The sequence below is a fragment of the Nyctibius grandis genome, chromosome 2 (assembly GCF_013368605.1).
Source record: "Nyctibius grandis isolate bNycGra1 chromosome 2, bNycGra1.pri, whole genome shotgun sequence".
NCBI classification, from domain to species: Eukaryota; Metazoa; Chordata; class Aves; order Nyctibiiformes; family Nyctibiidae; genus Nyctibius; species Nyctibius grandis.
In genome coordinates, this window is record NC_090659.1 from 103,494,445 (window position 1) to 103,507,888 (window position 13,444).

At 46.5% G+C, this 13,444-nt stretch overlaps 1 protein-coding gene across 2 annotated transcripts in view; it reads left to right on the forward strand.

Moving 5' to 3' along the window:
* The first annotated feature begins 241 nt into the window (after positions 1–241).
* FLT1 (fms related receptor tyrosine kinase 1) overlaps positions 242–13,444 on the forward strand; it is a 115,245-nt gene continuing 102,042 nt past the window's right edge. For both annotated transcript variants that reach the window (XM_068417993.1, XM_068418001.1), the window contains exon 1: positions 242–544. In XM_068417993.1, coding sequence (XP_068274094.1) covers positions 316–544 — 229 coding nt within the window. In that variant the 5' untranslated portion in view covers positions 242–315. The remainder of the gene's footprint in view (positions 545–13,444) is intronic.

Consider the following 13,444-nt stretch of genomic DNA (forward strand, 5'->3'; position numbering starts at 1 on the left):
TCCCCAGCGCCGGGCTCCGGCGGGAGGGCACGGCCGGGCTCCGCAGGGGCGGCCGGGGCCGGAGACCCGCCGGGGAAGCAACCCCGTGCCCGCCGGCGGGCGGGGAACGCGTCCCGGGGAGGGCGTGCTCCCGGCGGAGGATGTGGGCCGGGAGGGCGGAGGGGTGCGCGGTGAGGGGTGGAGAAGTTATAAATCAGCGGGGCTGGGGCTGGCTGGTAATTGATGTCCGCGGGAGGTGAAGCTGGCAGGGCGGCGCGCAGCGGACACTCCCTTTCCGCGGGTAGGGGCGGGCGGGGAGGGCTCGGGGGCTGCTGGATGCGGATCGTGCGCCGCGCTGCGCCGCGCCGTTATCTCTGCTACCGCGGGAGGAGCCCGGGACCGAGGAGAGCCCATCGGAGCCCGGGACCGAGGAGAGCCCGTCGGAGCCCAGCCGGCGCCTCTGCCTCCGCCTCGCTGCCATCGGCAGGGGAAGAGCCCTGCGCTCCCGCGGGCAGGACCATGCTCTCAGGGACCGTGCTGCTGGGAGCCGCCCTCCTGCTCGTAGGTAAGGGCCTGCCGGGACCCCGTGTCCCATCCAGCCCCCGCTCTGCGCCGCGCTTTCCCCGACGTGCCCCCAGCCATGAGCCTCCTCGGCGGCGCCTCCCGCGCCCGTGACCGGCCCCGCTGTACCCCGCTTGTCGGCTGGAGCCAGCGGGCACCTGCCTTCCCTCCGCCCCTCTGCCCCGGGCAGGGCCGGGGGAAGCGATCCCCGCTTTCCGGAGAGTCGTGACACGTTACGTCCCGAGCGGTTGTTAGCCTCCCGATCCCCGGCGGTGTGCCCCGGGAGCAGCGCCCCGGGGGTGCCGGCGGTGCGGGGACACGGTGCTTGCCCTCCTCCGGGCAAGGCGACGGTGCCGGCGGGGAGGCGAGCCTCTCCCGGACACGGGGGACAGCCGTTCCGGGAGATGTCCGAACCGGTGCATCACGGAAAGAAAGCATGTCTTGGCTGCAGGGCAGGCTTCTTTCCTCCCCGCTTTGTTTCCAAGTGTCAGCCTCTCCCAGTTCTGCCCGTGAAGCGGAAAAGGTGCCCGTTTCCTTCTCAAAAATCCAGGTGCTGCTGCCTCCCGCCCGGGCAGGACGGCGGAGCATCAGTCGGGGCTGCCTGCGGGGGGTGGCCGCGCGGGTACCCGACGCGGGTCTCTCTGGAGAGTGGGATGGAGCCGCTCTCCGGCGCCGGCATCCCGCAATGCTGCGTGTGCTGGGATGGATCAGCGCAGATTTGCTTTTTTAAATCGAGTTTTATTTTACTTTGAGCGAGGGGCCGGCCCTGGGAGCCGGAGTGCCGTGGTGGGGAGCGTGTCCCGGCCTTGCGTTGCTGGTCACCTGAGAGCAGAAATGCGTGGAGGGCTGGGCAAGGGCCGGTCCCGCGTGGGCTCATCGCACCGCAGGGAGATGCGGATCGGCGGCCCCGCAGCCCTTTCGGGCTCCATGTGTCCCGCACGGGTCTCCCAGGTGCGCGCCGTGCGCTGCGCGACCGCGGCCAGCTTCCGCGGGGAAGGCGCGCATCATCACCGGGCCGGGAGGCCGGCTGGGAGCGAGAGCAAATCCCGGGTGGGGAAGGAAAAACCCGAGCTCCCTCCTCCGGGACAGGCGTGGAGGCCAGCGGCCGCGCAGCGCGGCGTTTCTGGGACTAGCGGTGCGGCCGCCCGACTCGCCATGCTCCCCCGCTCAAGTGGCCAGTGGCGGAGCACACCGAGCCCCTGGCCACTTGGCGGGGCCGCTCCGGCGAGACGTTTTCCTGCTCGGGAAGTGCTGATTCATCAACTTTGAAATAGATATATAGGTATTCTTTTTATTTTCTTTTTCTTTTCTTTTTTTTTTTTCCCCCTAGGAAAGTGCTAATTTCCCCACATTATTTGTCGTTGCTAAGGAGGTTCTTATGCCCAGGATGAAATAGGCACAGGCATGAGACACCCACCCTGAATACAGGAAATATGGGTTCAAATCCTTGCCAGGCTTCCTTCACAGCTTGAGCTTGAACTTCGGTGTCCCACTCCTGTATGGGCTCCTGCAGTGACCAGCTATGCTTGCGGACTGGCTTCCTCTTCCCTGTCGGAAAGGTTTTCCATTGTGCAAATCATGGCAAACCCACTGCCCAGGGAGAAGGTGGACTCTTGTGAGCCAGGGGCTGTAAGACACTGTGGTTCATCTTCCTGTTCCATGGACTGTCAGGGACATGGGCACCCTAGACCAATTCCAGTGGGTAAAACTTGTCTTGTTTAGGGGAAAACCTGGTGCTCTGGCTGCTGGGCATGTACATCCTGGGGTCGGCTCAGGTGCATTAGGCACTGGAGAAGTGGTTCTCTGTAGTTTGGCTGAATGCCTTTACAAACAGTTTGCTAAAAATTCATATCGCTCCCTTAAATGCACAAGAGATTGTGCTCCAAATCAGAATTTACACTCTTTCAAACTCTTTGATTTTGTTCCATTTTCTGTTTTTGGAAAGAAAATCATCCTTGCACAGCTTTATTTGGACATCCCAGATAGGTTGATCATGCTTCTTCTGGGTCAGTGGTAAAACTCTCCATATTTGAATTTGCATGGGGTGTTTCCAAGTTATCAGTGAAGTGGTGTGATGTTTCATACCATGCATGTCTCTATGCTTTTCTTCCCATTTCACCCTCCTTCACTGCCTGTTTGCCTAAAGCTCTTACTCAGACTGTCCATCACTTCCCGTTTCGAGTGTTCTTGATGAAACTTGATTCATCACTGCTGTATGGTCCGCTCTTGCAATTCAGTCTTTGCACGTGTCTGCTCGGCTTCCATTTACTGACAGGTGCTGGAGGAGATTCATGGAAATAGTCAGTGGCTCAGGAGTTACTACAGAGAGCTTCATAAGGAAGGCACAGAAGGAGGTCTTGTAGCTTGTATATGTCTATTTAATAATTTAAATTTCCCCAAAGCAACATGCAAGCTACAAGCCATGAGAGTCCCCATTTGAAAAATGTAAAGAAATTATGTTTCTTTGACATGTGAGTGTTGGGCACTTCAGCTCTCATGTATTTCTATGCAGATGCATATTTTGGCTATCATGGGATAGAATACTTTTGTGTTTTGCATAGCACTCTACAAATTGTATTGCATACACTTATGCTAAAGACTGTACACATAATGGTCAACACGAAAATGTTGTGGCCATATTAAATTCAATCTCCCAATCCTAGACTTCGTATGACAATAATTTTAATCGATAGCGTTTGGGAAGGTGATGGATTGGGTTTAAACCCTGAAAAGATCCAATTCTGCAGCTTGGATCAAGGATTATGTGGCCACATTTTCAGAAACATAAACTGATAATTTGGCTGTATTTCCAGCTTTCCACACAGAAGCAATCCCTCACAATTAGCACCTAGAAGGTAAATAGACTCTACTACAATCTTACCTGTGAACAGTGCTATACGAACCCCAGTTATTCCTGTTGGAACTAGATCATCAAAATCCCCAGCAAATGATGGACTTTTCAATTTCATGTTCAGCTGGAAAAAATGAAGGAAGAAATTCCAGGTCAAATCTAGTCAGCACTGAGGTTAATTTCTTGCAATAACTAACCTGACTTCTCTGAAAGTGCTATTCAGATGATTTGAGTGCTCAACTGAAACAGCTGCGCAGACACACAGCTACAGTGGTCTAGGTTGGGATTAGGGCTGGAGATCTTAACGGAGTCCAGAAAAAGTGTGTTTCCCACTTCTTCTGGATCTTTATGGAAACTGTGCTCTCTTAAAAATTCCAGACTACATTCACATAAGGCAGAAGAGTTAGACCCTGCTGTGTAACACAGGCTTTTAAAAAATGTATAGATGGGGTTTAAGTATCAAACTTTCTGGCATTGCTAAAGAAAATCACTTGCATCACTTACTGATGTTTTACCAGACAGGTGTTTTGCTCATATGCCCTACACAAAGCTAGATTTCGTTCCCTTATAGCTAGTGTAAGTCTGGGGTAATTCCTTCGGGCTAGGCTAGCATCTTCTAGATTTACGGTTCATGCTGGAGGAAATCAGGATGTGGCCTGTGCTCTAGTAAAGATCTTTATATCCAGAAGCACTCACTACATTTAAAACCCTAAAAATTTGCCACTGGGGAGATTTGAGGATTTTTTGGGGGGTGGTGGTTTTTTGTTTTTTTTTGCATGTGAACAATAACAAACAAACTGAGCCTTTTTTTTTTTTTTTTTTTGTCAGATGCTTCAAAGACTGAAACCAGTAGCCCTTCATACTGTGTGGGTGTGTAGGACAAAAGGAAATTGTCCAGATTTTCAGGACAGTTGCTGAGTCCTTACACTTTAATGTGGTTTGGAAACTTCAAGCACAATGTTTATCAACTCATTAGTTTTCATATCCGACTGAGATTGGGAAAGGAAGAAGCTCAGCAGATAAGGGTTAAGGTTTGACATTTCAGAAGTCTCTGTCCAGTGGGGCTGTGGTGGGGCTTTATCAGCAAAATTGTTCCTTTGAATCCCCCAGAATTAGGGGTTGGGACTTCCTACCGAAGCCCCAGAGGGGATGGAAAACGAGACTGCTGCAAGAATAGCTTTGCCATGAAGCGTAGGATGCCCAACCACAGTCACCTCTGCTCTTGGAGGCAAGTATCTTCTATTGGTGTGAGACCTTCAGGAAGCAAACTGCTCCCTCTACAGACATGCTTTATCTTTAGATCTCACTTCCCCCCCAGCAGTGTCTTTTTTTTTTTAACTCTATCAATATTGGTAAGAATGTGGGGAAACGTTTCTGTGCATATTTGAGCATTAATTCCACCCATGGACAGCACCAGGCTCTTCTGTCTTTGCCCTTGTGATTCATCCTTACTACACATATTCCTGCAACTGAGAAACAACCTTTCCCAAGCATTCACAGCTGGGAATGGCCTCTTAAACCACCGTGTGGAAACCCCTCATCCTAAAATTGGACCAGTGATTGTAAGGAAGGTGCCCACGCAGTTTTCTCCTGTCAAGATGCAGAAGTTCAGTTTCATTCCCTCACGGTTGGAGGGCAGCACTGCGTAAATCCCAGTGGTTAAAAAAAAGTTAGATATGCTGCAAGCAGCAGTTTGAAAAGTGAAAATACAGGCATAGGTGCTCTCTCCAAAGCCAAGCGTGGCACAATATTATGCCTTTTGTGACCGGCAGAGTGAATTAATGCTGGAACTAAGCAAAGCGATAACAGATTGAGAAACATGAGGGTGTGGGGGAAGAGATTTGAAACTATATGTTTCAGAGGTACTTTTGTCTGAAACTTAAAGTCTTGAGCCATTAAGATGTATGGAGAAACTTGGACTGGGAGCGTGGATGACTGTTTCTTCTGTATTAAGTAATGTTTGGTATTTGGTTGGGGTTTTTTTGTGGCATGGTGGGTGGAAATGTGCCAGCCTAACGATGAAGAGGAGGATGATTTTCTTGTGATGCATCTGTGTTATTCAAGACCATTATAGGTGCTTGTGAAACAGTTAACGAATTTATTCATCATCTTTCCCAGACTTTGTTTGGTTTGTGTTAATGGAGAAACACAAGGTTCACATTCATAATGACCTGATTTTACTATCTCTCTTGTTTTTTCCGTCAAATCCCGGTTGATTTTCGGTACCAAAATCCATTTGTCCATATCTGCAATGTTAAGTCACCCTTGTAACATATTTAGAACAAGCACAATCCAGTGTGATGGGATTGACACTGATTTCTGTTTGTGTGGTTCCAGTACTTTTGTAGATGGTGGGGCTGCTCTTCCAACATTCACTGATATGTGGTACTAAGCATTCTTAAACGCAATCGCTTTTAAGTCGTGTTCCCTCTTTTGGAGCTATGGCCTTGAAACAAGGTGCTCTTTGCCATTTGAGCAGCTGAAGGATGGGGAAGTGGTTAGAAGGAAGCTGTTTCTAGGACTTGTGTGGGTTGAAGATGCTGTGGCAATGCGGTGAAATTATTTCCGTGCTGTGCCCAGAAGCAGGGGTGGAGTGGGCAGGGCACGGTGGCCCTCGCAGAGCTGGGGACCCCTGAGCAGATGTCTCCGCTCCTCGGAAGTTCCCTCGGGAAGCCTGTGCTCTGGGAACAGGACCCCCTGCTTAGTGCGTGGGGAGTGGTGAGCGATGAGTGTGAGGGCGTTTCATGAGAGGAATTTCACAATTTCACATAGTTCACTTAAGCGTCCTTCCTGTGGGATTCTTCCCTGCCACAGAACGAAGGAATTCACCCCTTTTGTTCCCATTGTCATTCCTCCATGGAAAAACCTCTCATCAGGATCACCATGGACTAATGTTAATGGAAGCATGAGAGTTGCCATCCTGATTCAGACAAGGGCTCTATTTAGCTCCGTGTCATGTCTCTGGCAGTGTCCAACATCTGATCTTCAGGGGAGGTTCAAGGAACCTTGCAGGAAGCAGTTATCTGATAAAATTCTCCAGGGAGGAAATTTTTTTGTAGTATGATCTAAAATCCACTATTATGTACTAAGAAACCGTGGGATTGAGGGTCAAGGAAACTAAAATCAGTGTCTGCCAAAATTTAGGTGTTGTCTGTGTTTATGACAAATTAATATAACAATTAAATTGTATTATATTGTGTAATACAGAGAATTTTCTTCTGTTGTACTGGTAGCATTTGGAGTGAAAACCTACCTTTCTTTGTTTCATGCAGTGACAAAATTAATGTTTGTTCTAATCTATTTTTTAAGTATTAATGATTTTAATTTCCCAATGTAAATTGAGCCATAGGCAAGCTTGCCAGAGGTTTTCTGCATGTGCACCTACCATAGGCTTTGTGTTTTAGACATCATTTAACTGCAGAATGGGTTTAGCCTCTTGAGCCATTACAAGGGAGTCCTCCGTGCAGACTGTTCTGGTTCTTCTACCTCTCTAGTTCAAATTGTTGTGTTGCATTAGTTATTTTCCCTTGTTTTGAACCCTTTTGCTTATAGCTCTGTTTTATAGGTTAAAGTAGGGTGGATGGAAATTCAGTTCCCAACTTTGTCTTTTTCTTTTCTTGGAGCTTTACAGGACAGTCCAGCCGTAATAATGGAGCATCGGAAATAATAACCGTCAGCCTTCAGCAAAGTGGAAGTCCTGCAACTTTGCTTTATGTTTTCTTTTATTTAGTTCCTAATTTATTTCTGTGTGCACAGCTTAATGAATAGTACAGCCCCAAATAGATTTGATAGGCCTGTGCTGCTGGCTGAGCTGGCAGGTTACTGGAAGGTAGGCAGTTTGTCTGCTCAGACATCTATATGAAATAGTCTTCCAATTCAATGGTATTGTGTTACTTAATTTGTCCTGCCAGGCAATCTGTAACACTCTTAAGTATCAAGTTGGTAAATAATTTGAATTTGGTCAAGAAAATTTACCCCCTTAGTCTATATAGAATTTTAAATTATTTTTGTGTTGGTTTTTAGTGTACTTGCTTTGTCTTTGTATTGTATCAATACTTTCCTACTACACTAGTTAATGGAATAAACTTTTCTCAAAAAATATCAAGCTGATGATTATGTGCTGGGATCTGTCATGGTGGAATCAGAGCAGAGTTGCTGACAGATCTGATGGCTCACAGGTGTAATATGGGTAGGGCTACCTATACTCCTGTAAGCAGCACAGGCTTGATCATGTGTGAAGGTGTGAAACCATACTCCTGGGTGAATGCCAGTCCAATCACACGGCATCACTTTTGAATGGGAAGACGATGGAGTCACAACCACTTCTCATCTGCAGTGGTCTGAGCAGGGTGTCCCCAGAGGGGCCAGGACAGGCACGTCAAGGTAGAGGGGTGTGTGAGCCACACGGACCTACGCTGAACGTGGCTGTGAAAGTATCACTACAGCCTAGCTCTGCTATGACCAGCCCTTGCTGAGAACAGCCTCAGCAGACCTGTTTTTTTAAGCTGGGCATTCACTCTCTTGGAGTGAAGACCAGACTAAGGTGGACGCAACTACGGTATTTCTCTTGCTTTTCTCAACGCACACCATATATATGTGTGTTTTGCCCCCTTGATCTGGTTTACCAAAGTGATGATCCCATGAGGGTTCGTAATGGAGGTGTTAGACTGTACATTTGGATTCCCATTTTCAATTCCATATGCTCAATGGGAAATAAAAAGTTTGTGATTAGGCTGGTTTTACTTCTTCTTTCTAATTGCTTTCTCCTTATATAGCTAATGAAATGAGCACCTTTGCCAGGCTAGATAGGGGCAAAGATGCTCATTTCAGATGCTAAGTTTCTAGAGTTATTAAAATTGGATCGATAAAAGAGGAAACTAAGATATTTTTTTTTTTCTCCCAGGTTCTGTGAATGTTAAATTTTGAAATGTATTTTTAATTTGGCATTATGTAAAGTGCCTGTGCTCATGCACAGAAGTCACCTGGCAACTTTAGGGCAGACAGGACACAATGCTTTGACAAGCTGGTGACGCAAGTGCCTTCAAGCAGGTGTTGTGTGGGCACAGTGCACTAACCTGCATGGCCTCAGCTGCCCAGGTATGATGGGAAATGGTAGTAATTTCAATTAGTAGTAACTGGAGCCAGATTTATTTCAAATAACCAACTGTGATTTCAGCTCGTTAAATTTCTACATCTAAATTTTTAAGTGAATAAATCCCCCTGCTCTTTAATAAAATGGCTTTACCACAGGCTTCTGTAAGCACAGCCTGACTTAGCTAAGGCAAATACTGGCAAAAGATTTGGCAATTATTGGGGAAATACGTATTTGTTTACATTTACAGCTATTGACCCTATTGGCATGATAGTGTGTACTACTCAGAAGTGCTAATGAACTGCTATCAGAATTGTACTTGCTCTATTTTTAGTTACTGGGTGTTATGCTTTGCCTCTATAGCATCTAATATTGTATCAGTGTGTATACACATCTAGGGACAGTGAACGCATGCAGATAGTAAATAAACTCTTACCACTTGCTCTGAGACCCAGAACTGAGAGGGGAAGGACACACTTGCTGAAATAATAGACATACACATCTTTCTGTGCCTGTGCAGACCTTTCTTGGGTGGTAGCGCATCTATTTGTCCTGCTGACTGGTTTTTAATTCCAGGGCATGGAGTCAGGGTCAAGGCATTTTAGTCTGCCCAGGACTTTTCTAATCTACTGTGATAAACCTTTTGCTGTTCAGACTCTATTACAATGCTGTATTGTACAGCAGTGCAGCTTTCTCATCCATTAACCTAACCATTTTCTTGGCTAACTGTTATGTCCTAATGGCATTTTAAATTCTTAAATTATAGTTGAGATTAATCAGATTTAAGCATTTGATCCAGAATGTCCCTTCTGCACCTGAAAGGGACAAATCAAGGAACTGATTATTTTTATGCATCAATGTGTACTTTGTAAGCAAATAGCTTCCAACAATTTTCTTGATCTTGAAAGCAAACGAGAACACATTTCAGTTACAACAGAGACATGTGTGAGTGGTAGGTCTGTTGAGGAGTGAGACGACTTGGACTGTGTCTTCTGCCCTGAGTGTGTTTCTGTTTGCTGGCTCTGTACCAGCACACACGATGCCTCTTTTTGCACAAGAGCAAACAGGAAACAGGGACAAAGCTACCTTTGAGCCCAAGAACCTATATAGGTCTGTTAACGCTTGCAAGTCCCCATGGTCCTTAGTTGCCCTGCAAAGTTCTGCTTAGGCAGAAATAGCGGTTATATTTTACTGCTTCAGATCATGAACTTGCTCATCTGGATGATTGTCAGTGTCAGCTTGGAACACAGGCATACCTTCTCGCTACCTCACAGATTAGCTGTCTTAGTTTCTCTTCCACAGACTTTAGGTGGAATATTTGGATTTGCTTCAGAGAAGTGGTATGAAATTAGGTGTATGAAGGACTGTGAGGTTTCCTTTAGGATGGGGACCCTGATGGCAATCTGAAAGACCTGGAGATACTGCTTTGAGCCTCAGGGTGGCTCATGGTTTGGCACTGTAGGTCTTTCCCGGAGGATGTTTCTAAGCACAGGCAAAGGAGATGGTGCTTCTGCCTCTGGGTTAAGGAACCAGACTGCGCTGCCTGCTTTGCCTGTGCCTGAGCACTAGAAACCCAGGCGACATAGATGAAAGAGGAGCTATTGCCGCCATGGTGGGGGAAGAGTAGCTTCTTCCAGTAGCAGTTCTTCCCAGACACCAGTAGTCACAGAAGTAGAAAGCTTCATTATCCAGAGTGATCCCTTTTCCCTCTAGCCCTGTGGCAGGACCAGCCCAGACTTTTTCCCTTTAGGCAGGAAAAAAAAAATCAATTTTTTTTCCAGTCACCACTCAAATTTTGAGACAACCCTGCCTAAAAGTTTTCTTCTCTTGTAACTGCAATATTGATACTGATGAGAATCTCAGTTTTGATTAAACTAGGAGGACCTATTGGTCAATATTTCTCCTTATGGTCAGATGTAAATCATAACTTTAAATGGCTCTTCAGAATTGACCACAAGTTCTTTTTTCTCTCTCCCTTTTTTTTTTTTTTTTAAATAGAATGATGTAATTGGAATTATTACAGATAGTTACAACTGTTTGACCAAAGAAAAAGTTATATTTACTCACAGAATGGCCTGAAGTACCTTTAGAAGAGTTGGTAATACAACAGCTTGCCAAGAAGAGCTCTGAAATAAGGAAATCTGTGTTATCGGTAGTTTTCTTTACAAAATGGAGTAAAGCTGTATGTCCCACATGAGATTAGCTGGTGGCCATGTTCTGGTTAAGGTGCTGTTGCAGATCAGAGGCAGCTCATTTTCACTGGAGACGTACTGAAGGTCAACCCACTGGGTTCTACCATGCTCCTAAGCATTGTGACAGGTTCTGCAATTGCTTATTAGTTGTACATATGTGGGTATTCCCATTCCCTTCAATGGCATGACTCATAAGGAAGTGCTCATAAGCAAGAGTAAAGTCCTGGGCTGCATTTGAACTGAATCACCTGTGTTTTAAGGAGCACAGAGAGGTGAAGACCTTATTAAGAAATCATGTGTGCTCTTTTTCCAGTTCAGGAGTGTCCTCTACAAAATACATTTTTTGCTGAATGTGTTTGAATCAGAAGGAAATTATATTTGATGGTAAAAACCACAAAGGGTCAGTTTGTTTAACAAGCCTAAAAACACGTGCAAATCCAACAATAACTGAAACAATTACTTCATGATGGAGAACTTTATTGCCCACAGATGGCCCTTTGAACCCGGAAGGTCAGATTCTTTGTATACACTGAAGTTGCAAAGATAAACTGATCATTCTCCTTAACCTCTCATTGTGCAGGTGAAAAAAAGATTAATCAAGATGTTCAGGATAGCTGGAGTGGCTGGAAGACAGTCACTTGACCTTGAATTATGAAAAAGATGTTAAAAGTTACCCAACATGTTAACTTCAAGGAAATTTCTAATAACTTCTAATATCACTTGAGGATTTTTTAACTAAGCCATAGTGCTAGCTCTTGGGTTTACTTTCTTTAGTCAAAGGTAGCAGAAATTCAAAGTGTATAAAAGGAAATTTGAAAGTAGAAGCTGGAAAAATCAGAATGGAGATAATAAACCAGAACATGGTCCCAATTTTAAGCTCAGCAGATCTATTCTTTTAAGAGAAATTGAGGTTTAGCTAAAATAAGTGGAAGGTCACAGAATCACAGAATCAGCCAGGTTGGAAGAGACCTCAGGGATCATCGAGTCCAACCGTTGCCCTGACACCACCCTGTCAACTAGACCATGGCACTAAGTGCCATGGCCAGTCTTTTCTTAAACACATCCAGAGATGGTGACTCCACCACCTCCCTGGGCAGCCCGTTCCAATGTCTAATAACCCTTTCCGAAAAGAAGTTCTTCCTAATGTCCAACCTGAACCTCCCCTGGCGAAGCTCGAGGCTGTGTCCTCTTGTCCTATCGCTAGTTGCCCGGGAGAAGAGGCCGACTCCCACTCCACTACAACCTCCCTTCAGGTAAATGCAGACTGCGATAAGGTCACCTCGGAGCCTCCTCTTCTCCAGGCTAAACAACCCCAGCTCCCTCAGCCGTTCCTCGTAGGACAGACCCTCCAGACTCTTCACCAGCTTGGTCGCCCTCCTCTGGACTCGCTCCAACACCTCAACATCTTTCTTGAAGTGCGGGGCCCAGAACTGAACACAGTACTCAAGATGCGGCCTCACCAGTGCCGAGTAGAGAGGGATGATCACTTCCCTAGACCGGCTGGCTACACTATTCCTAATAGAGGCCAGGATGCCATTGGCCTTCTTGGCCACCTGGGCACACTGCTGGCTCATGTTTAGCCGGCTGTCGATCAGCAGCCCCAGGTCTCTTTCCGCCGGGCCGCTTTCTAACCACTCTTCCCCTAGCCTGTAGCGCTGCATGGGGTTGTTGTGGCCAAAGTGTAAGACCCGGCACTTGTTCTTGTTGAACGTCATGCCGTTGGTCTCGGTCCATCTATTTAACCTGTCCAGATCCCTCTGTAGGGCCTTCCTACCCTCCAGCAGATCGACACTCCCACCCAGCTTGGTGTCATCTGCAAATTTGCTGAGGGTGCACTCAATCCCTACGTCTAGATCATCTAGAAAGATATTGAACAGCACCGGCCCCAGAACTGAGCCCTGGGGAACACCGCTAGTGACCGGCCGCCAGTTGGACTTTGCCCCATTCACCACCACTCTCTGGGCTCAGCCATCCAGACAGTTTTTAACCCATTTAAGAGTCCACCCATCCAAGCCCCGGGCAGCCAGTTTGTCTAGGAGGATGCTGTGGGAGACAGTGTCGGATGCCTTGCTGAAGTCTACATAGACTACATCCACAGCCCTGCCCTCATCTACTAAGCGGGTCACTTTGTCATAGAAGGAGACCAGGTTGGTCAAGCAGGACCTGCCTTTCATGAATCCATGTTGGCTGGCCCCGATCACGTGGGCATGGTCACTCAGATGTCTATAGAACTGAACTCACACATCATATTGAAAAATTATATGCACGCTCATTTATTTTATCTTTTTTTAATTGCTTGTAATCAGTGTTTTTGGTTAACGGGTAATTCCAATTTTTGTTTACCTCATTCAGGAAGAGCATTGCCTTTTTTGCAAGGCAGAAAATAATTGAAGAAAGTTTATTCTTTTGTTCGTTTGCAAATTACAGATTATACCCTCTGCTTTCTGAAAAAAAAATATTTGCCCTTCCCTTATTTTAGACAGAATGGCTAACTTTTGCAACCTAAATTAATGTTTGCTCATTAATGAAGCAGCCCTATTGACTGACTTTCACATGTATCTAATAAGCCTTCCGAAACAAATAGAATATGCCAAAAAAATCACCCCTTTCCCTATGGGAGGAGATTCCTCAGTTATCAGGATTAATTAGTTCTGTTGTTGTCACATGAAAAGAAGTTGCACCCCCCAATGTAGGTCAGTCTGAGGGTAGGCTGCTGACGGTCGCTTAGTGACAGGCACAATGATAAGTGAATATGTCCTGTTGAGCCAT